We start from the raw sequence: 23,987 nt of genomic DNA, 5'->3' as shown, positions 1-23,987 counted from the left end.
AACTAAATATGTATTACCTAAAAAGTATATATATTATATCTGAGTTCTAATTTTGTGGTACGTAAGAGTTCCTAAATCTAAATTTACCTTGTTGTATTTTTAGGAACAAACTTGTGTAAATAAAGTTCATGCCAAATATTTTAAATGCCATAAAGAATTGAAAAATGTAATTTTTAATAAATATAGTTTTATAACAATAATAAGTTGCTTTATAACCTCTTGTTTATTCCAGTTTTATATATTGTTGTAACATAAAATCATTTGTAATTCATAAAAATAACAAATATCTTGGGATTTTTGAATAAAATAGTTGTTTAGCAATTATTTTAGTTAAACATTGTAAAATTATGTAGGTATTACTGGATTTAATATTACTTGAACACAAGCTACAAACTACTTACAATTTTAATTATAAATGAGAAAAGCATACTATTATTATAAAATATAATAAATTACTAGAATTTCAAAATTAGATAATTGATTAATTTTTGTTATTATATTGTTGTTACATAAAGAAAATTGGTTGAATTATGAACAAATATATGGTTGAAAAAATATTTAAAATACTTAAAATTATGCTTATAACATACTGATATGCCATCATATTGTCGTTTGCATTCAATTTGTTAATATCAAGTTTTCAAAAATAGATAAAAAAAAAACAATATAAAACAAAATTAAGTGAATAGTGTTTCTATCATCGAAAACATGACGTATCAAGTTAAATACAAATGATTATTGCAACATCTAGTGGTTGCGTCCATGTAGAAGCTACTGATTTAAACTATATGATAGCTAGGGCTCGAAAGTTATTGCTCTTGCATGTTTTTTTTTGCATCATAGGATTTATTGCTAAATGAGCTAGAAATTCATTCTAAGACACTACGAAAAACATATCAAAAGTTTATAGTGCATATTTTTGCATATTTAGTAATTTTTAGATTTTAGAGCATATTTCTTAATTTTTCAATTTTTTAGAGCATATTTTATAATTTTTGAAGATTCAGTATGAAAATTCAAAAATAAAAAAATAAAATATATTCATACTAAGAGAACTTTCGTGATATTCTTGTATCGAATTTTTTAAATTTTCATTCGACATTATAAACAATGTTTTCCCCTATCGATTAAATAATATATATGTATTTATAAATTATAACTATAGCTAGCTTTATCTAAAATAAAATATTATACAATTATCAAATAGGAACAGCTGCTATCGAAATACGATGACTTTCTATAAATATTTTTCTAGGAAAATAAGTCAATGATTATTGAACATTCTTCCAGGGAATTTTTTTTTATTTAAGAAACATTTTTAATGCTTATTTATTATTATTATTTTTTTTTAAATTATGATTTAAAATTACAAATCAGAATTATTTTTATTACTTTGCTTTTTCTATACTTATAATTTTATAAAATATTTGTGCAAACGAACATTTTGTGTACAAAAGTAAAATATAAGTGCATATTTTTAGAGCATAGCATATTTGTAGTTTTTTAAGCGCATAAGTGCATGCATATTTAGTACTTTTTAAGTGCATTAAGTTCCGAACTCTAATGATAGCGTATCTGCAGTGTCCGGAATCTAAAATGAGAACTCGTTTAGTTAAGAACTCGTTCTCATTCATATTAATTCTTTTTAAATTTGATACGTTCACGTCCGAGTTCTATGAAAAAATAAACGCATATTCATTGGGCCGTTGATTAAAATTTTTTTGTTTTATATTTATGAATCGCCTATCATTCTGTTTATGCGAAACCTTTAGAAAATGTATTCGGTATATTTAATTTTATATTTAAAACCTATACTTAAACATACTATAATCAATATTTATTATTTAAAAATATATTTTTAAAATGCTAAATAATTTTGAACACCGTAAAAATCGTATAATTCAATAAAAATATAAACGTAGTTCACGTTCACGTTCTATTCGAAAAAAGCAAGGGTTATCCACAAAATATGAACGTGAACGCTTGAACGTGCATTCACAAACAATGTTCTTTCCAAACACTGCGTATCTGTATATTATAAAATCAATAGTAGTATCTTAAGTCCACATACGAATCCTCTATATTCATTTAATTTTCAATAAATACAATACATAGGAAAAATTATTTTATAAATAATAGAAAATACGTTTACATAATCAATAGTAAGAAATCATAATATAGGTAACTACATTGTTCTGTTTAAGATTTAGAAAGTAACAACAATATATTATTGAGTGTATTTTTCGCAATTGGTAAAAGAATGCATTAAAGATTATAGGTTACATATATAGTAAAATCATAGAGCTAATGACATCTGTTGAAAGTAGTTAAATTGAATGTCAATAATATTGTTGATTATTGTATTGTAGCATCGATACATTGTATCAATAATTTATTTCATTAATTGTAAATTAGAAAAAAACAATATAACTTGTCTGTTTGCCTATTATTTATTATGTTATAAACTTTTCCATTTGATATCACTTTTATAATTATTTTGTTATTATGACTTAAACTGATTATCTGATTATATTTCAAACATCATCGTTGTAATTATCGTTGAAAATATAATTCAAACGTTTATAATAATAAATGTCACATGTTAAATAAAAACAAATTCAAAATAATATAGATAAAAATGAAGTCGTTATTTTCAGATAACACTATGAAACTCATCAGTAAATATTCTAGTAAATGTATTCTTCACTGTTTAATGATTTAATGGTCACATAACAAAAGCTTTTTTTTTAATGCATAATAAAATATAAATATAATATTTTTAATTACTAACGCACACAATAATATTTTCGTTTTAGATTCTGAATAAATGAAGCGAAAGTAATATTAGTTGATTAAATAATGATGTTTTCATTCTTTTTATAGTCTTTGATCAAACTTTTAATTAGTTATACCAAAAATCTAATGAAATATTTAGTTAAATAATAATTTAGACCTAAGAAATACTTCATAAATATAATTCTCTTATGTGTAGGAAAAACTGAATAAATGTATATCTAAGTAATGCAACTTTGTCAAGTTAATAATAGTAATAATAATTACTATAATTTATATAAATAATAATGATAAAATAAAAGTAATTTTATGTTTTTATGACCTGAAAAGATTTGCTTTTATGAGAATACAAAATTAACAATCAACAGTAGTAATACAATAATAGGCATTAATACGTTATTAATTCCTTTAAAATAATATTTTATTGTAAGGTATAATTAAACTTTCATGTATAACTTTAATTTGTTAATAATGATTTACCAATTATCTTAAAAATATAAATTATGTTAATTTATTCTAAAATTTTTTACTTATTGTATATTAAATATTTTCATATCATTTGGGTAGGGGGTTTTTTGCTATGTGCAACTATGTCACTGGCTTTCGTATAACTGGCACATTCATGTGCGTGTGCATGACAGTTATGATTAAGGATAACCATAATTATAATCATATTATTTGCGATTATCTATCTGTTTTCTATTCTTTATTCAAATATAAGTATATTTATTAATTTTGTCAATAATAAATCATTTATTTTCTTTTTATTAGATTATTTACTGTACTTCAATACATAATTATATAAATACATTTTAAAATTTATTTGTGTAGCAAATATATATTTCAACAAAACTACAAAATTACTGAAAAAATTGTCAAATAACATTTGTTTATCAATTTGTACTTTAGTTTGATAAATTATACTAAAAAAGTTTAAAAATATATTCAATGTTTTCTTATAACTATATATTATATATATAATATTGTACACTGATAATTATGTGGTATATATTCAAAGTGTAAAATATATATACAATGACAAGTATAATAAATTAGGTAATAAATTTATTAAGGCACATTAAAATATCATTTAAATCTAATGCCTACTTAGTTAAACTTATTTTTATACTTAAATAATTTAATACTGTAAAATGCTTAGTCAAAGATATAAAAATATAATAATAGTAAGAGTAAGAGTAGAGTCTTGATGATCCGGACTTGATGGGACCGGGCTCTAACCAGATTATCAAAAATCCAGATTAATCAGAATGTTATTTAAAATAGTTATAAAATGAGGTTCATATAGGTAAAAAAAAATGTGTCTAATAAAAATGACTGACAGTCTCAATACTATATTATGTATTTTTTAATTTTTCAATGCTAACATATATAAATATTGTACATACGTGTAGAATTTAAATTACGGTATACTTGTATATGAAATATAGAATTTTTTTTTTTTTTACGTCGGTTCGTATTAACCGGATGTTCAGATTAACGATGCCCGGATAAGCAAGACTCTACTATATTTATAATACAGGTAATGTACCTTACACGATAAATATACCTTAACTTATATGTAATACAAAATTTATGATTTTGTTCGTAAATAGTCTTATGTTGCTGCCGCACTACAACAGTTATGTGCTAAGAGCATTTCGTCAAAAATTAAAAGGGTTGTTCATCGCGTTATAACTGTAGATATTAGCGACCATTGAATAATGCTCCGAATTCCGGAACACCAGTGTAGCCGTAGTTTTGAGCCATGAGTGCCTAAAACACGAATTTAAAATTACAACTGATAGGATAACGTACAGAAAATCTCGAGACAAAAAAAATCAATATTTTCAAACACATATTATTAATATGATTTAGTCGTATACAGAGGTGGAACTAGGAATTTTCACGTCCGGGGAAAATGTAAAATTACGCCCTATCATAGACCAATAATCAAATACTCTTCTTGAGAATTTTTTTCTAATAATTAATGTATAATCTTACTTAATGAGTTTTAACCTAATATCAGTATTTAACATAGTTAAAAATATCAAATTAGTTGTTAATAATTACAAAAATTACACCCTCTAAAATTTTACGTCCGAGAATGAATCCCCGTCTTCCACTCCCTAGTTCCACCCCGGCTCATATATTACTAATTATATTTTAATTACCCCGGACGAGCCACTGATCGAAGTACTGTGTGCATTTTGTTGCCAACTGCGGAACATGTTGAAAGCGATCAACAGGATGGCGAACTTGCCAACTGCCATTGCTTTCATGGCCAACAGTTTTAAATTCATTATGAAGAACGGTATGATCATTGTTTGGATGACGAACGGTATCAAAAGAAGAGGCAGTAGCTTGTCTTTAAACGTTTGTTTTTTCTTCTTGTGTTTACCCAGAGGCTTCTTCTTTTTGGTGTTTTTAACAGGTTGGTGTCCATGACCCTGCTTGCCGGCGTCTACTGCACAATACATAATGACAAACAAAACGGTTTAACAATCGGCAAACAAGTCGAAGCATCATGACAATAAGCAAACACACACACACACACACACACACACACACACACACACACACACACACACACATATATTCATATTATTTATGCGCGATAAGGTCCAACGTGTTTATGTGTACGAGGACGTACACTCAACGAACGCACGATCGGATGCACATACGCAGCACGTGCCCAAAAGTACCAGAAGTGTACGATCTTTCGGAGACAATCGCGCGCGCGCGTTGAACTGCCAACGCACGCACGGATCACGCGGCGTCCTGCAGTCCTCTGTCGGGGCATAGGGACCGTCATTGACATTGATTTGTTTACCTGAAGGCATGACGGCGACGTCCTTGATCGCGTCGACGTTATGGCCGGCCTGGACGCTAGTGTCGAGCGGCACACCGTCCACGAGGTCTCGCGACGACAACAGTGGTTGGATCGCGACCGTTGACGCATCGGCTGGTTCGAGGGCCGGCGGCACGGCGCTGGAGATAGCATGGGCCGCGGTGACGCACGCGACCAGTAGGGTCAGACGGGCAGGAAACATTTTCGCGATACGGCCGCGGACGTAAGCTTACGGGACCGGGGTGCCGGATGGAGGAAAACACTGCGAACGTGGGCAAGTGACAGCCTATCGTTCTCCGGGACCAGTGCTAAGCGTGTACGCGACGCCTGTCCGCTGCTGTGCACGTTCGAACGCGGTGGACGGTCGACGCGAATGCCCTGTGAACGCGTACACTGGCGCGTATATAAAACACGAGAGCGGAGGATTAACAGCAACAACCGACGGGACGACGCGGCGCGGAGGAGAGCGACCCGGTTGACCGGCCGTGGCCGTGGTACCGCGGGCGCAGCGAGGGGGACCTTGACCGAATACTTTCACGTGATCGTGCGGTGGTAAGTGGGTTATTCGGCTTGATGCACGCACACGCGCACGTCCCGGCAACGTTTAATCCAGACGCGTATTAAGCGTTCGGCGATGTACGACGGTTAGACATCCGGTTGTCGTGGTTGATACCATACGTAGGTATTTGTATCGAGGAGAAGAAGTGACGGCGGTACGTGCCGATCGCGCGCGCTCTGTAGGATCTCCAGGAAAAACTGGTCGTGATTTTGAATACGTGTATTATGTGTCACCGACATCGCTAAGGATGACGACGCTAAGGTTCCCAAGCCCGATTTCAAATGTATTTTCACGTCGGGCACGCACTCGTATAAGTATTCCGAAAATATAAGTACTTTCGTCCGTACGTCTGACCGTTTGTTTTTAATGTTATTTCATACACAAACAATATTTGAGAAAATAATCATCAGAAAATCATGAACAATCCGTTTGTCTGCAGACTTTTACCGCAGTGTTGTACATTATTGACATTACAAAACGATAGGATACGAAATCGATGGTTTAGCCATTATGTTGTGTATTATCCATGTGCGTGTGTATCTAAAACGGTTGAAACAATTTAAATGAAACAAATAATAATAGATAAAATTAAGAAACAAAGTGATGGTTTCCGAAAAAACTCGAATTATAAAAGTATAAACTTATTAGGAACACGAGTCGCTCGAAGTAAAACTTTAGTTACATACGCATAGGTAATTCGATATCCATTTTTATTATTCATCGCTGGGCTCTGTAAGTTTTGTAATATATTTAGACGTATTCGGTATAAAGAATAATACTTTTTACTAATAATTTTTCCGACGAGAATAATAAGGAAATATTTATTAGATCAACCATGTTGCATTATAGATTTTTTAACTTGACTATTTTAAATATAAAGAAGGTTTATCGGGGAACAATTTACAGTATTTATAAAATTGTAGTGATCGTATTCTAAAAATGTTTGTTTTCAAAATAACATATAGACATTAAATTATACACATTATATTGTTTAATAAATATTAGAGCGTAATATTTCTCTATTACACGTTTTAGTAATTCGAGCGCATAGATGTGATTTGATTGTAATTTGCGAAGCGCCCTACAACTCCCAAGACCTCATTTAAAATGTTGATTTGATAGAGTTCTAGCCTCTAACGTGCAGACCTAGTTGTTATGGATATACACACTACAGTAAGTACTCGTATATAGCGTGCACCTATTTAACGACGGACATTATTGGTAGTATCGACAATGTTATTCATGCGGTTGCCGTTCGTTGCCAATCCCCTACTTCTCACAACACACACACACACACACACACACACACATATATATATATATATATATATATATACAGGTATGTATAACAGTGACGTTGGATTAGTACGAAATCGTTGAGTCTATCATATTACTATACACGGATGCCTCCTACCTATAGGTTATATTTGCCACGGGCTGTGATTACAAAACACGGATCGCGACGTGCAGCAATACATCATGACGACAACATATACGTGCACCGTGAATGTATAGGTTCTATGTACAGGTATACTATAGGATATGTATTGCACACGTTTTGCGTACGAGTTCAGAGAAAGTGTACTCGTATTTTTACAAATCCGTTTGCGATTGATTCCTAAACACGTATGAGTATTCGAGTTTTTTCCGAACCATGCATGGATTTCAACGTGCGACTAATGGTTCCCATAAGGTGTCGCGTCATTTGGTCGCGGTAAAATGAGCACGCGTTAGGTAATTTGGTCGTCAGCATTTCAATCGCGGCTCATAAATAGCGTTAGCTATTTGAGCGCGATAACAATATTACGCTGATACCTACTGAAACTGCAATTTCATAGTGTTGATTAATCAGTTCGCTTCTGCTATTTGGAATTTAACGTGTGTGCTGAATATATTATTAAATTAATTTAAGTAAATTGTATTGATGATTTAATTAATATTATGGCGTTAATATATGTGTTAAGTCAAAAAGGTAAACATTTTATACATCGAAAATAAAAGACTATTAATGAAAAAATTATTTTTAAAAAATAATATATAATTGCCGTATATAAAATATAATAGATATAATTGCCGTGGTCGTGTTCACACCAAAGAGGAAAGTGTCATTAAATACATTGATCATACCCATGTACTAGATAGATAATGATAGATTTTTTATATTAATTTTATTCTACTGATCAGTGATTATATATTTACACTAATTTTTGTTGATTTAAAATGATGGGTCTTTGACTAGATTGTATTAAAATTGTATTCTTATATTTTACTTCACGCTCTTTTTGCTTATGCGATTAAGTTGCTCGCGACCAAATGACTTCGATCTTATGACGCGCGCTCATTTCACGGCAATCAAATGCCGTGAAACTGGTTCATAATACATAGCATCTTATTGTTCCCTGAAGTAGTTTAGTGTTTTTTTTTTAGACTAGAAGTTTTTTAAAAGTATATTGTATAATCATTTATTTAGTCTTATGAATTATAGGTAATTAGAATGATTAATGTTTTTTACAGCCCTGATAATACCAATTGAAAATTGAATACAAGAAATATTATGTAACACAAAAATATAGTTGTATAAATCCACCGGTTAAAAATACAAAAAAAAAAAAACTTTTACAACCTACTGTAAACTTTCCTGAATCTATTGGTTGATGGTAAACTTTCTCATGTCAAATATATGTTTAACTAGAGATCATAATATATTGGTATTAAAACTCTCCTTGGACTTTTTTTTATAGGAGTTTCTTTGGTAGGTTGTACTAGTTGTAGATAGATACTCTTATATAACTGCTATTCTTTACATAACATTATAAAATGATATAATAATACATTTATATTATAATTTAACAAGCTCTATATTAAAATACACATGTCTGTTATAGAAATATTAATATAAATTACAAATATTTTTACATCTCTAGTAAATGGCGGTGATATTTTATTTTTTATTTATTTGCAATCGATCTGAGTTTTAGTGAAGGTTAGAACATTAAATCTGTCACTGATTTGGTCCTATAACACATTAATAGTAAATAAGTATGTTAACTATAACCATTTATCAATTACTACAATCTACAACCTATTACTATTTTTAATAGTTTATGAGTAGTACAAACATAACGATTGTACTTTTTACGACTTTTATTGTTATATACGAATATAAATTTAATAATAACTTTGTGTATGTAATATCAACATATATAATAATGTACAATGCGATGAAGGAAACTTAAGTATTATATTTCATAATGATCAAATATAAACTATAATTTAATACCCTATAATACTTAGAATAAAAAGTCGTATTGATCAATAATGTTTGATTAATTACATAAATCTATATTCAAATATAAAAAATGTGATTTCAATATTACGTTAGAATTTTCCATTGTGTTATGGTCAATTATGTTGGCCATGACCGTTAGTTCCTAATCTAGGGAAAATTTAAATAGTTTAGAAAATTAGTCGGGAGAATTTACAAACGACCTTCAAATAAACCTGATCTTGACTCGGGAAAGTTTATTAAATATTTGAGAGAGTTAACTATACCAACCAAAGTAACTAAAGAAAACTACTGTAGAACCACGATTAACTCGTTTAAAAAAAATCTATACTAAAAAAAATAATTTAATAACCTTTATAATACGTTTTATAAATTGTAATTACCTAAATATGTGCAAAAAGAATTCCTTCTTATCTAAAAAGAGTTATTTTTTCCCTTCGAATCCAATATGTGTCACTCACATTTATAATGTTTAGCAACGACTTAAATATATAGTTATAATTTCGATTTCTTATACAATACTTTACTTTAAATGAATTTTCATAACAGATAAATAGATATTGTTGATTCACTGAGTGAAGCGGTGTAAGTGTAATCGTTCGAATAATCATTTTGAATACTTATTCGAAATTGTAGAATGTGTTCAGACGGGTTACATACATTAACATTTATAAAATATATATGTATACACTACATACATACATATTTATCATTTAACGATGTCTAATGCTAAGTGCATGAGTCACACAACTTAAATGTACCTACCTCAGAATTTTTATATAATAGGCATAAGCTACTTCTTACCTATATCATCGGAATATTTTTCTTTAAATTGTATACCAAAGAAAATTTGTTGAATTAAATAATGACTTACGCAATTCATACATATAAAAAAATAAAATATTAGACTTTAAATTACAATTACCTAATAATAATAATAATTATAGTGTCCATAATTTTTAAACTAAAATATAGCTGAGTGATATGTTAAAAATTATACAAGTGTACAAATAAATAATTATTTCTTAATCGCTCAGAACAGAAAACACATTGTTATGTTGTCTTTTCATTTAACTCACTTAAATAGATACCTACATTATAAAAAATTGTTTTATTATGTTGTGTAAACAATATACAGTGAAACTTTCTTATAACGAACTTCCAATTTAAGAAATGATTTAAGAATTATGACCTTCATTGTTAAATATACGTACATTTATCACCAAATAACGAATCTGGTATTTTTATATAAAAAAATAATTATTCGATAAAAATCGGGTTTTGTAAATGCTGTCACTATCAAATTTTAAACATTGTTATACAACTGTACATGTACATTTTATCCGGTAAAAATAAGACACCAAAGGTAGGCAAACTGATTAATTTTACTGCAGTACTTCAGTTCCATATTGATGCAAATAGGTATACATACGAATTTTCTCTTGTTTTCTCTTCGTCCTTACAAAAAAAAATTTCGAAATGTAAATGTTTATCTATCGCCGATAAATTTTAAATTTTAAACGAAGCCGAGAAAGGTTTAAAAAAAAAGTTTTTGCCGAAAAATATAGTATTCCAACAATTTCTTTATCAACCATTTTGAAAAACCACGAAAATATAACTATGCAAATTCATAATTCTTCTCTCCTCAGCACAGGAAAACGAATGAAAATGTGTGTTTATGAGGAAGTTGACAACGTTGTTCTTAAATGAATGATTTGTATACGAAATAACAATGTGCCTATATCAAGTTTGTTAATCAAAGAAAAATCAATTTATTTTGCTCAGAAATTTGATTTTATAGATTTTCGTGCAAGTTCTAGATGATTAGATTAATTTAAATCGAGACATAATATTGTGATATATAAGTTATATAAGTTAATATAAGTTATTTGTGATGAAAGTGCTGATGTTCAAGAAAATGACTGTGATATATGGAAATTAAATGTTTTACCAACATTGATTAAAAAATTCGTTACAAAACGTTAACTTTTTAAAATGATAAAATGTTTCGGTGGTAAGCATAGTAAAGAGCGAGTGACTGTGATGGTTTGTTCTAAAATAACTGAAACAGAAAAACAAAAACTTCTAATCATTGGAAAAAGCAAAAATCAAAGGTGTTTCAAAGGCATAAAATCACTTGAAACAAAATACGATTTTAATAAAAAAAAGCGTGAATGACATCAGAAATTTTTGAAAAGTGGTTACTCGATATTGATCAAAAAATGAGTCAAGATTACAAAAAATAATTTTATTTGTGAATAATTTGTGTGCTGTTCATCCTGGTACTTTATCTACTAAGTTAAAATCTGTAACACTTGCATATTTTCCGCCCAATGCAATAAGTAAGCTACAACCAATGGACCAAGGAATAATAAATAATCTTGAAGTGTATTATTGAAAACGTATTTTGAACAAAGTTATTTCAAATCTTGAACAGAAAACAACAATTATTCTACGAGATTGTATTTCGGAGGTATCGAAAGTTTGAAGTAATGATGTAACGTCCGAAACCATATAACAATGTTTCCCCGTGTTTCTGAATTAAAAAATGAAATTATTGAAACCCATGTAGAAATACCAGATGTACAACGAGAATGGGAGTTAGTTCACTGCGTTACTTTACAAGATTATTTGAAAATTAATGAAGATATTGCCGTATATGAATCACATACTAAAGAAAGTATTGTAGAAGTGGTTACAAAAAAAGAAAATCCTGATGAATTTGAAGAAGACGAAGAGGAACATACAAAAGAACAATCCAAATTCACAGAAGAAGATATATTAAAAGATTTATTTGTGGTAAGAAATGGTTTTAAACAACAAGCAAATGTTCCCGATAAAATTTTTTTAAAACTTAATGATATAGAAACTTTTTACGAAAAATGTACAATTTATAAAAATAATAAGCAAACAAAACTCATTGATTATTTCTTTTAAATTACATTTTAGGTTAAAAATTACATTAAACTGTATTATGATTTTTATTTTTTTTTTACAATTCTCACTAATTATTATTTTTAAATTATAAGATTAAAAACTAAATTCAACTGTAATATGATATTTGATATTGTTTTTACATAACACATACAACATAAAAGTATAAGTATACATAAATACATACATACATAATTCAATTTAAAAATATACGTAATTCTATTTAACGAATTCCTCCATACTACGAATTTTTGTTGTTGCTTATTCGACTTCATTATATGGAAGTTTCACTGTAATTACACTGTAATTAACAGAGCACTAATTGGTCAAATTTAGATAAGCGTTATTATAGGCGGTGTTAGTTGCATTGAAATTAATTTTTTAAAGAATAGATAAACTATTATAACGATGCACTTGTCATTTGAGAGAAATGCGCAAAAATATATGCGATTTTATTTTTTTATTTTATTTTATTTTATCGTTTTCAATAGGTAAATCGATGGACGGAATGTGACGACGGCTTTGTACGATAAGGAACATGGTTGGGAGAACTACCGAGGACATGCCTTTCTAACGATTTCGCGGAGGTATGTCGCCGTGAGCAAACACATTACGTTCGCGAATAATAATAATAATATTTTGTGATAATTTCGTGTTATCATTTATTCGGTTTACCGACCAATGGACGGTTGCAATGGTGGATATCAGTGTTGCGATAGATTACAAACACCACGAACAGATAACGCATTAGTTATTTTAATTGTTCGTACGTCGTTTTATTTTTATTTTTAATCGCTCTATTAGGTTTTTTTAACCGCCAGTATTCGGTTGAAGTGCATAAAATATTCCGGTGATAAAGCGACGCTCTTCGGAATTTTTGACTCCGCGTAAATGTACTGATTTCTATCCATACTTTTCTGATAATTACGACGTTGTTCAATCTACTACTACTTATGCATAGTAGTACCATTCAACAGGTTTTTAAGTGAGTATCGTTTGTTCAATCGACATGTGTGTTCTTAGAATGTTAATGGCAAAAAAAAAAAGAGCACCTTTTTATCAAAACACAATCGTCTTTGACGGTGATAAACATTTGGTAACGCTTAATGGTTTTTTATTGGACAATTGTGCTGTAATATTGAGGAAAAAAAATTCCTTTAAGATTTTATACTCAATGTAACTCTGAACTTTTGATATTTTAATTATTTTAAAATTCCATTGTAAATACATATTTTTTAGTTTTTGTCTGTTTTAGATGTTGAAAGTAATTAATAGTCAACAAAATAAACATGTCTCGCGGAGAAAAAACCAAACCAACGGCTGGTTTTGTAAGTATTTATTCTATTAATATTTCTATAATCCTCATAATTTTTTTATTAAAGTATATTTACTGGATGTATATATAAATATCTAACTAGTTCCTTAATAATATACCTACCTACTAAATAATTTTTGCATTCATGTTATTTGTGTTGTGTTTATTGTTATATGGTATATATGTATGATCATACTATAAGAAATAATTTATTTATGTTTTGACAGCTGGATACATTGTTTGGACGGCCAAAAAAATATGGGTCGACGGCATCATCCCCAATGATGAGTGGTATCGGTGGAAATGGTATCTACAGCAGTGGCAGTGGAAGTGCATATGGTTCAGGCAATCGCACTTTGCTACGCATCAACTCAGATAATGATATTTCATCTGGATCAGGCAGTCACAATGATGCTGATGAATGTGAAATGTTTGTTGAACATTTAGATGTAGAAGCACTCAATGATAAATTTGAAGAAATGCTGGTAAATAAAAATATATTTTTAATATTTTTTTTTTATATGTACAAAATGATTAATGTCTTTCATTAGTTTAAAATTTTGTTAATGTATTGAATAATTAACATTTATTAATAGAACAAATACATAATTAAACTTTTTATAACTAGTTATTTTATATCTCAATGAGTTTTAATTGAAAAAGTTTTTTGTGTTTGCTTTTAAATTAAAGTAGATCTTAAATTTTCTTTTTATCGAGTAGACGACCCCCACAAAAAAAAAAAAAAAACTTAGTATGTTTTAATATAATAACATTATTAATAATTTTATTATAAAAAATTGTATCATATACTTTAACGCAATACTACCAAAATTATTTCTGATAAATATAATTATATTTTGATAACTAAGATATTTTTCTTGTTATTAGTTTATGAACAACAATCAATCAAAAATATTTTACGACTCAATGTTGAGTCATGACCCATAGGGTGGAAAGCACTAAGTTAATATATAGAATACTTAAATTAGTATAATAATCCCTCGTTATTCGTGGTTGGGTCCACAATAACATATTATTAATGTGATTGCGATTGCGGTAACGTTTTACTGTTATTACACGAACAATGTAGAAATTTATTTTTGACAATAATTGTAGATAATTGTTGTTATATCGCTATAGGTATAACACATATACATTATACTATTGCAGATAAACCACCAAAAGTTACCTAAACATGCACGATTAATAATCGTTAATTGCTCAATTATTAATTGACGTTTAAAATTAAAAAAAAATTAAACCTAACCTCCCTTTTTACATTGATTTATGGTCTCGTCATCCGCGGATAACAGGTTTGCTGGAATGTAACTTTTGAGGATAACAAGGGATTACTATATATATTTTATTGTATTAATTATATGACTAGATATTTTAACATAAAAAAAATTCAAACAATATAACCATACACTTTTGTGTAACATGTTTAATACCATAATACCTCAATTCAATCAGTGGATCTTTATAATTTTGAGGTCAATTTTACTTACAAATCTATAGCTAATTTTAAATTTCATAAAAATAATTTCAAAATAAAGTAGATTTACTATGAGTCAATTATTACATTAAAATTGTATGTATCTAAATTTATGTATAATTTAGGATGATATGAATTTAACTGAAGAGAAAAAAACACCACTGAGAGAGCAAACAGTAGTAAATAAAAAAAAGATGTTAATGATGCATTATAAAAAATCAAGCAATGTAAGATTTTGTATTTTCTTACTATGTAATTATTTATATTGTCATATCTTAATAATCATATCAATTTATAGGAAGGAAATAAAAATAAAGTTTGTGATAAACCTACAGAATATATTCAGTACTTATCACAGCAAGATTTAAGTGCTAATAAGACATACAATTGTGTAGTTTCATTACGTATTGCCTTAACTAATCATCCACTAAGCTGGGTCAGTGAATTTGGTACTGAAGGATTACGCCAAGTATTATCTGTTCTTAATGAATGCTATCGCAAGTAATTACATTTATGTTAAATATTATATACTAATTAAATTTAACCTACTGGAAGTAATTTTTAATAATTGTATCTTAGGTAAACTTTTTAATTATTATTTTAAAATAATGATCAATTATCATTAAGAAATTAATCTTAAATGATTCTCTGCAAAATGTTAGAAAAATTTGAGTTTTTAATTTTAGATTTTTTTTTAAAAATGTTGATCAATTAAAATAAAATAAGTACATTGTTACTTAAAAGTAAAACTTATATTTAATTTATTACTCTTGATTTGAGGCAAATAATATTTTTAAAATGGTATATTGTTATAAAATTTATTTTACAAGAAAAAAAACAAGTATAAAATACAGAATAAATAAATAAATAAATTTATGGATATTAAGAATGTTTTATGTCTGTAATTGTGAAACTATTACTTGCCTCGCTCCATCCACAATCAAAAGTTGTAGGAAGTATAAAAATATTATAACTGATTAATAACCAATTTATGTTTAAAAGCCTACTAAATGTTCCTACAGTATTATAATTTTTGGTCAAATTATGAATTTGTATAGTTTTAGGATATGAGAGTATTCAATTTGTGATTACTTGTCAGTTACGAGATATTATTTAAACCAGACCTTATATTTAAACATATTTTAATTTTATTATATATTTTAAATATATTTTAGAAACTCTGTTACAGTATTAAATAACATTCATTATTACTTGATATTATTAAATGATTTAAATACTTATTTATTATATTTTAGTGATGGAAAAAATGCTCAATATGCTCGTATACAATATGAATGTATTAGAAGTTTAAAGGCAATCATGAACAGCACTGTAGGCTTAAAACAAATGTTTGGTCATAAAGAAGCCTTGACTGTCATTGCTCGTTCATTAGATATTAATAAACCTGCTGTTATGCTTGAAGCTGTGAAAGTTTTAGCAGCTGTTAGTCTAATACCCCCAGATGGTCATGAAAAAGCTCTTGAAGCTATAACTATGAGTGCTGATATTGAAAATCGTTGTAGATTCTTACCTATAGTACAGGGGCTAAAAAGTATTGGAAATGAGGCGTTAAGAGTAAGTAAATAACTAAATTTAATTTATTTATATGTGTAAAATATCGGTTATTAATTTAAAATATTGGTTTACTTAAATATTTAACATTTAACATAGTTTATATACATATTTTTTATAAAATAAATTATATAAATTATATTAGGTGGCTTGCTTGCAATTTATTAATGCCATAGTATCTACTCCAGAAGATTTAGAATTCCGTGCTCATTTACGAAATGAAATCATGCGTGCTGGCATGTATGATGTTATTGATGTAAGAAATAATTTACAATATATTTTTATTGTATAGCAATAACAAATAATATATTTTCTAAATTTCAGAGTTTAGAAACAGATTGTAGTGATGATCTTAGCAGACAATTAAACATATTTAATGCCCATAAGGAGGATGATTATGAAGAATTAGTTCAACGGTTTGATAATGTACGTATGGATTTTGATGATGTTGGAGAATGTTTTGATGTCATAAAAAATATTGTTGCTGATACACCTGCAGAACCTTACCTTTTATCTATACTTCAACATTTCCTATTTATTAAAGATGATGTGTCCATAAGGTATAGACTATATATTAACTATAATGAATGCTGTTATGTTACAACATTTGTTAGTGTAATATTAATATAATTTTAATTTTTGTTATAAATTAGCGTGTGTTATGTATTCTGTACATAAACATTTTGTATATAAGTAATTCACAAATAACTTGTTTATTTTTATTGAAGGCCTGCTTTTTACAAACTCATAGAAGAATGTGTTTCTCAAATTGTATTACATCGTAATGGATGCGATCCTGATTTTAGAGCTACTAAACGTTTTCAATTAGATGTTCAACCTTTAATTGATACTGTTGTTGGTAAGTATTATTTGATTATAATTTTGTTATAATTTAATACATTTGTTTATTTTTTCAAATAATTTTTTAAAAAAAAGAAAGGTGAAGGAGAAGAAAGGAAGAAAGAAATAATTTTCTTCATTCATACACTGAATGAAATTCATGAATTAAAACTATTTATTTATTGTTTACAGAAAAATCTAAAGCTGAGGAAGATAGACGAGTTGAAGAATTAAAAGATAAATTAGAAGATGCTGTAGCTACTCGCCAGGAAGCAGAAGCCAAATTAATTCAAGCTGAAACTACAATAAAAGAACTTATGCTTAACTCATCAATGGAAAGTGTAAGTACATTTGTTTGAATTAAGACAAGTAATTAAATATATTTTAATATCATACAATGGATTTTAAAAATATTTACTATTAATTACTTCATTGTTATGTATATGCATTTTTTAATGTTTTTATATTGATTTAATTTTTTTAATAAATCAGAAAGGAAAATTGGGATTAAAGAAGCAACATGATGGGAATGCTGGAGGTCCACCACCACCACCACCACCACCTCCACCTCCGATGCCTGGTTCAATAGGTCCACCTCCACCACCACCACCTCCCATGCCGGGTTCAATAGGTCCACCGCCACCACCACCTATGCCTGGATTTGGTCCTCCTCCTCCTCCTCCATTACCAAACATGATAGGTGGTGCTCCTCGTCCACCACCACCCCTTGGTAATTTAGGAGCTCAATTACCTCCAGGTCTTAAACCTAAGAAACAATGGCATGTAGAGGGTATTAAAAGAGCAAATTGGAAGAGTGTAAGAAATTTAAAATAATTTTTAGTTAACATACTCATAAGTCTATGCAGCGATATTATTATTTTTATTTATGAACTATAATTTTTCAAATTAATATTTACTACAGTATAATTGTACAATTATACTAATTTATAAAATATATTATCTTGTCTTTAATTTAATATATCTGTGTTAATTGTTTTTTAAGTAAAATTATGAAAACTGTTTATTAAAATTTTTATAAAATTACATTCCTTTGTAAACCTTTTTATTATTATTTATTTTTAGATAATACCACAAAAAGTATCAGATAAATGTTTTTGGGCCCGTGTTCATGAAGAATCATTAGCATCAAACGATATATTACAAGGATTATCTGAAAAATTTTCTTCAAAACCAGCTCGAAAAAAACCAGAAGATTCTACAGACAAGTATGATTATATTACTCTGCTTTAGTTTCATACTTTTAATTATAATAATTAATATAAATTAATAATTATTATATGAATTTAATAATGTTAGTAATTTAATAAAAACTGTTATAAAAAAATATAAATATTAAACATTTTAATTTTCAGGTCTGCTACTCTTAAAAAAGTTAGATGTCTAAAAGTATTGGAGCCAAAAGCTTCTCAAAATCTTTCTATTTTATTGGGTGGCTCTTTAAAACACTTGTCTTATGCTGATGTAAAACGTGGTGTCCTTAGATGTGATGATACAGTACTAAAAGGAAATGTACTGGATCAATTGATTAATTATCTTCCACCTCCAGATCAATTAAAAAAATTAAGGGATCTAGAATGTCCTTATGAAGATCTTGTAGAAGCAGAACAATTTGCTGTAACTGTGAGTATTTAATATAGTTCAAGTTATCAAGATAGTTTTCTACAGTTTTAAAATAATAAAAGAACGCACTCTCACATGTGTTGTCTTTAATCTGACAAAAGTACAACAGAGCAAATTTGCTTACTGAATGCAGATTCACTATGATTATTATTATATAGATTCACTATGTTGTACGTGTGTCAGTCAAAGACAATACCTGAGGGTTTGGCATTTTCTTAATTTATTATAATGTATGTATGAATTACTACTACTAACAATGTGATTAGATGAAACAATTAATTACATAGTTATAGATAAAATATATTAGACAACCATAAACATCCTTCTGAAAGTCTTATACAAATATTCAAATTCAAATATCAATATTTAAGTATAATTTTTATCTAAATATTTATACTATTATTTAAAATTTAGCATTTAACAAACATAAGTTTCTTCAAGTGTTTTTTGTAATTTATGCATGGTGTTATTAATTAAATTTTATTATGATGTTTTTGTTGGTAATAAAAAACACTTGATATCCATGATTTCATTGTATTATAATGTATGCCATACATATATGGTAGGAGATAATTTTTTTTTTTTTTTTTTTATTACTTAATTTTAATTTCCACAATCTGTTACATAAATTTTGAATAATAAGTGAAATTTATGAATTTGATAGTTATGACATAAAGGATGGATCAAAGATACCTTCCAGTGAAGGCACTTTTACAGTTAAAACTGTAATAAAAAAAAAATGAGAAAAAATGTTAAACAATAATATTAGGAGATATTAGAGGAGTCAACATTAATAGGAATTACAAAAGTAGATATAGAAGGAATAACAAAGGGTATTAGATTGTTCTAGACTAATAGATCACTACACCACTGCCTTTTAAACCTTTTTTGTGAGTTGCCGGGTGTATTTATAGATGCAAGTTCTTTGATTAAAGGATTTTTATGGTTTAGTAGGTTGAAGTTAAAATGTCTGTAGAAGTTCTTAGCTACATCGTTGACAGGATAGATGTCTAGGTCATTATGTAATGTATGATTTGATACGTAGAAGGGTGCTTTGGTTATAGCGCGGAGAACTTTGAACTGGAAACTCTGAATACGGTTGACATTTGTAGGTTTTGGGGAGCCCCATAATTGGATTCCGTATGTCCAAATTGGTTTTAAGAAGAGTTTGTATAATAATTATTTAGTATATAATTTGATATGATGGGAAGTAAGGAGAGAACGAAGAAGACGAAAACGATCATTTAGGGTTAAGATCTTGTTACATATATGTGGAGCCCAAGTGAGATGTTGATCGATGGTGATGCCTAGGTAGCGAATGCATGGTGCTACAGGTAGAATTTGTTCATTAAGGATGATAGGTGGACATTTTTCCTTCTTAAGAGTGAAGGTGCAGTGTATGGATTAAGATTCATTAATTTTTACTCCCCATTCCTTGTACCATTTTTCAAGGAGGAAGAGATGTTCTTAGATGTTGAAGGAGTCAGGATTGGGTCGATATTGTTGGTTATTATTGTCTTATTATCAGCGAAACCACCAACAAAGAGATGTGGATATTGTTGGTTGGTCGGATATGAAAATGTTAAATAAAAGAGGAGCAGTGACTGCACCTTGATGGACTCTAGCGTTGATTGATTTCGATGAGGAGGTGGATGATCCGTACCGTACTGAGAAGAAGCGATCTTCTAAGTAGGATTTCAGAATCAGATAGTAGCTAGATGGTAGAATAAACTTTAATTTGAATAGTAGAACTGTGTGCCAGGCGCGATCAAACGCCTGGGAAACGTCAAGAAAAGCATCAGTACAGTATTGTTTTTCTTCTAAGAAGAAAGATATCTTGTCTACTATTCTGTGAATTTGATGGATGGTGGAATGTTTGCTACGAAAACCAAATTGCGAAGCGGGTAAAGCTTTTGTTTCTTCGACGGCTTTAATAAGTCTTTTTAGAAGCATTTTTTCAAAAACTTTTGATAGTATTGAAAATAAGCTTATAGGCCTATAAGATGATGGACAGTCTGGAGGTTTTTTTGGTTTTAGGATAAATATTACAGAAGAGTACTTCCATAATAAATAGTAATGGGAAGTAGGATAATCTGAGGATTGAATTATATATGTAGGTCAAAAGTATGATGACTTTTTTGGGGAGCTGGTTAAGTACTTCTGCTGTTGTTAGGTCGTTTCCAGGAGATTTTTTTTGAGGAAATTTTGAAATTATAAGCATTTGTTTTAAATTTGTAATATTGAGAAGATTCAATTATTGATTCCATAGCTTTTACTAATTATATTTTTTTAGATGGGAGAAATTAAAAGACTGCTACCTAGGCTAAAGTCATTAAGTTACCGACAACATCATCCTGAAATGGTACAAGATATTAAGCCATTAATTATAGCAGGTACAGCAGCATGTGAAGAAGTTAAAAGTGGTTTAAAATTTAATAAAATATTGGAGCTTGTATTATTATTGGGAAATTATATGAATAGTGGCTCACGAAATGGCCAAGCATATGGTTTTGAAATAAGCTTTTTGCCAAAGGTAATGGTTGATAATAATTTGTTTAACAAACAATGTATTAAATCGTTTTATTTTTTATTTTTTTTTTAAATTTAACAGCTTACTGCTATTAAAGATGTGGAAAATAAATCTACACTTCTTCATTATCTTGTTGACATAGTTGAAAAAAACTATTCTGACTTAATCACCTTTGGTGATGAGCTTACACACTGTGATCGAGCTGCACGAGTATCAATTGACGTTATTCAAAAAACTTTACGTATAATGGATACAAGTTTACGTAACCTTGACGTAGATCTTGCTAACAATTGTAATAAGCAACAGTGTGGAGAAGATGATTTGTTTTCCGAAATAATGACTGTAAGCCCATATTTTATTTTAATTTAAATTTATTATCTTTTTATGTATGCTCTGTGATTATACATAAAATAATGTATTTATGAACTTAATTATGATTTGAATAGTGAAGTATAAAATTTACTTTATAATTTTAACAGCCATTTGCCAAAGAAGCCAAGTCCCAATTTGAATTACTGCAAAACATGTTTAAAAAAATGGAAGGTTTATATGATGATTTAGCTGATTACTATGTGTTTGACAAGTCGAAATATACTTTAGAAGAGTTTTTTTCTGACCTCAAATCATTTAAAGACAGTTTCTATGTAAGTACAGGAGGTCTTCTTACTAATGAATTTGTGATGTGGTAATTTTCTGTTGACATTGTATAAAAAACAAAACATTGATTAATTGAAACATTAAATGTACAACGTTTTAAATTTCATGATGGTTTCTTTAAAACTAAAAGGCTATATTTATGCTATTGATTAAATAACTCATATTAACAATAATTTCAATATTTATGCTTCCATTTACATATATACATACAGTATACATAACAAGTTTGATTTATTTAATTATGTACCCACATTTTGTATATTCATAAGCGTACAGAAATAATGCCGTCTTAATGGTATCAATGGTAATATTTTATAGTTATTTTACTTAAATTGTTATCATTAAAATAGGTAAATTTCTAGAGTTTTTAATTCATCAATCTAATAAATTAATTTCAAATTTTTATGATTTAATTTAAAGAATCAAACAATATATCACTTTTAAGGTTTCTAAGATAAAAATGTTCATTTTATATTAAATTTAAATATTGACTTAAATTCTGTACTACTTTTAGGAAGCTCAAAGAGAAAATCATAAAATAAGAGAAGCAGAAGAAAAAAGTCGTCGTGCTCGGGATGCTCGTGAAAAAGCAGAGAAGGAAAAAAAGGAACGATTAGCCCGCAAAAAAGCACTAATTGATATGAATGCAGATCATACACAAGAAGGTGTAATGGATAGTTTGTTTGAAGCATTACAAACTGGGTCTGCTTTTAGTCGAGATCAGAGACGTCGAAGACAAGGTGGTGTGAATACCGGAGGTATTGATACTTTCTTATATAATTGAACATAAATAATGAAATGTACCTAGTAATTAAGTTTTCATTTTAAACTGTTTTGATATACTAAATTGAACCTCTATGTATATTTTAGACGATAAAAAAGTTCCATTATTATATCGAAGTCGATCCAGGACTGCTTTTACAGAACGAGACTTACCAACTACACGAGTTCAACATTAACAAAACATATGCTTAGAGCTAAAATGCTATTTATTTTATCTCTTCCACTGTTAATTATTAAATTAATTTAATACTTATTAACTCGATCATCTGCTGTTTATATAGGCAACATTATATTTATTGATAAATCAATTTTATTTTTATATATTAAAACTATCATCATTGAGTATTCATTGTATAGATTTTATACACTGTTTCTAAATACTATGGAGAAATATGTGAGAATGAATTTTGTTTAATTAAATCTACTGGATTTAATTATTATTTTTTAAAGTACTGGCTTAATGAAATATGCAAAAAATACCTAGAAAATTTTAAATCTTAATACATTACAAATAAATGTTCGCAATAATTATTTATCTATGCAAAGGCTACTCAAAACTATACTTTTATAATTATTTTTGTATTATTACATTTTCACATAAAACTAACAAGATTTTTGAAGTGATATATTTTTAATACATTTTAGTAACTGTTTATAATTACTAATAATCTAATTATATATGTGATACTTATGAAGTATAAATTAAAATCATGTAAGTGTTAAATTCAGGTATA

General features: G+C 28.3%; 3 protein-coding genes across 4 annotated transcripts; 2 read left to right on the top strand and 1 right to left on the bottom strand.

Annotated features, from left to right (window-relative positions):
- Positions 1 to 4,205: 4,205 nt before the first annotated feature.
- On the bottom strand, positions 4,206 to 6,258 carry LOC112686522. Its single transcript, XM_025558860.1, has 3 exons — positions 5,624 to 6,258; positions 4,965 to 5,257; positions 4,206 to 4,566 (listed from the first exon to the last, which is right to left on the bottom strand). Exons 1-3 carry the CDS (start codon positions 5,841 to 5,843, stop codon positions 4,498 to 4,500), a joined length of 582 nt encoding a protein of 193 aa, XP_025414645.1. The 5' UTR covers positions 5,844 to 6,258; the 3' UTR covers positions 4,206 to 4,497.
- A 5,544-nt stretch (positions 6,259 to 11,802) lies between these two features.
- On the top strand, positions 11,803 to 13,012 carry LOC112686523. Its single transcript, XM_025558862.1, has 2 exons — positions 11,803 to 12,285; positions 12,912 to 13,012. Exons 1-2 carry the CDS (start codon positions 12,007 to 12,009, stop codon positions 12,951 to 12,953), a joined length of 321 nt encoding a protein of 106 aa, XP_025414647.1. The 5' UTR covers positions 11,803 to 12,006; the 3' UTR covers positions 12,954 to 13,012.
- A 119-nt stretch (positions 13,013 to 13,131) lies between these two features.
- Positions 13,132 to 23,720, top strand: LOC112686521 (protein diaphanous). 2 transcript variants are annotated; one of them, XM_025558859.1, is made up of 18 exons: positions 13,132 to 13,405; positions 13,660 to 13,748; positions 13,963 to 14,220; positions 15,356 to 15,457; positions 15,529 to 15,731; positions 16,487 to 16,805; positions 16,948 to 17,058; positions 17,127 to 17,362; positions 17,531 to 17,661; positions 17,835 to 17,983; positions 18,135 to 18,458; positions 18,726 to 18,868; positions 19,016 to 19,283; positions 21,577 to 21,816; positions 21,895 to 22,155; positions 22,293 to 22,457; positions 22,985 to 23,228; positions 23,341 to 23,720. In XM_025558859.1, exons 2-18 carry the CDS (start codon positions 13,710 to 13,712, stop codon positions 23,427 to 23,429), a joined length of 3,282 nt encoding a protein of 1,093 aa, XP_025414644.1. In that variant the 5' UTR covers positions 13,132 to 13,405; positions 13,660 to 13,709; the 3' UTR covers positions 23,430 to 23,720. The 2 variants fall into 2 exon arrangements, with proteins under 2 accessions (XP_025414644.1, XP_025414643.1); XM_025558858.1 differs by having other exon boundaries at positions 13,133 to 13,405; positions 13,676 to 13,748.
- The last annotated feature ends 267 nt before the right edge of the window (positions 23,721 to 23,987 follow it).

Source organism: Sipha flava, unplaced genomic scaffold (assembly GCF_003268045.1).
Source record: "Sipha flava isolate LNK unplaced genomic scaffold, YSA_version1 314_pilon_pilon, whole genome shotgun sequence".
NCBI lineage: Eukaryota > Metazoa > Arthropoda > Insecta > Hemiptera > Aphididae > Sipha > Sipha flava.
The sequence above is the reverse complement of the archived record's forward strand: the minus strand, read 5'-3'. Positions and strand labels throughout refer to the sequence as shown.

Excerpts from the sequence above, each read along its gene's own strand:
- LOC112686522 (XM_025558860.1), bottom strand. The coding sequence starts at position 5,843 with ATGTTTCCTGCCCGTCTGACCCTACTGGTCGCGTGCGTCACCGCGGCC. Across the intron at positions 5,258-5,623 it reads CGTCGCCGTCATGCCTTCAG|TAGACGCCGGCAAGCAGGGT; the intron begins GTAAACAAATCA and ends TGTATTGTGCAG. Across the intron at positions 4,567-4,964 it reads CGATCAGTGGCTCGTCCGGG|GCACTCATGGCTCAAAACTA; the intron begins GTAATTAAAATA and ends TTCGTGTTTTAG.
- LOC112686523 (XM_025558862.1), top strand. The coding sequence starts at position 12,007 with ATGTTTCCCCGTGTTTCTGAATTAAAAAATGAAATTATTGAAACCCAT. Across the intron at positions 12,286-12,911 it reads TATTAAAAGATTTATTTGTG|GTAAATCGATGGACGGAATG; the intron begins GTAAGAAATGGT and ends CGTTTTCAATAG.
- LOC112686521 (XM_025558859.1), top strand. The coding sequence starts at position 13,710 with ATGTCTCGCGGAGAAAAAACCAAACCAACGGCTGGTTTT. Across the intron at positions 13,749-13,962 it reads CCAAACCAACGGCTGGTTTT|CTGGATACATTGTTTGGACG; the intron begins GTAAGTATTTAT and ends ATGTTTTGACAG. Across the intron at positions 14,221-15,355 it reads ATAAATTTGAAGAAATGCTG|GATGATATGAATTTAACTGA; the intron begins GTAAATAAAAAT and ends TGTATAATTTAG.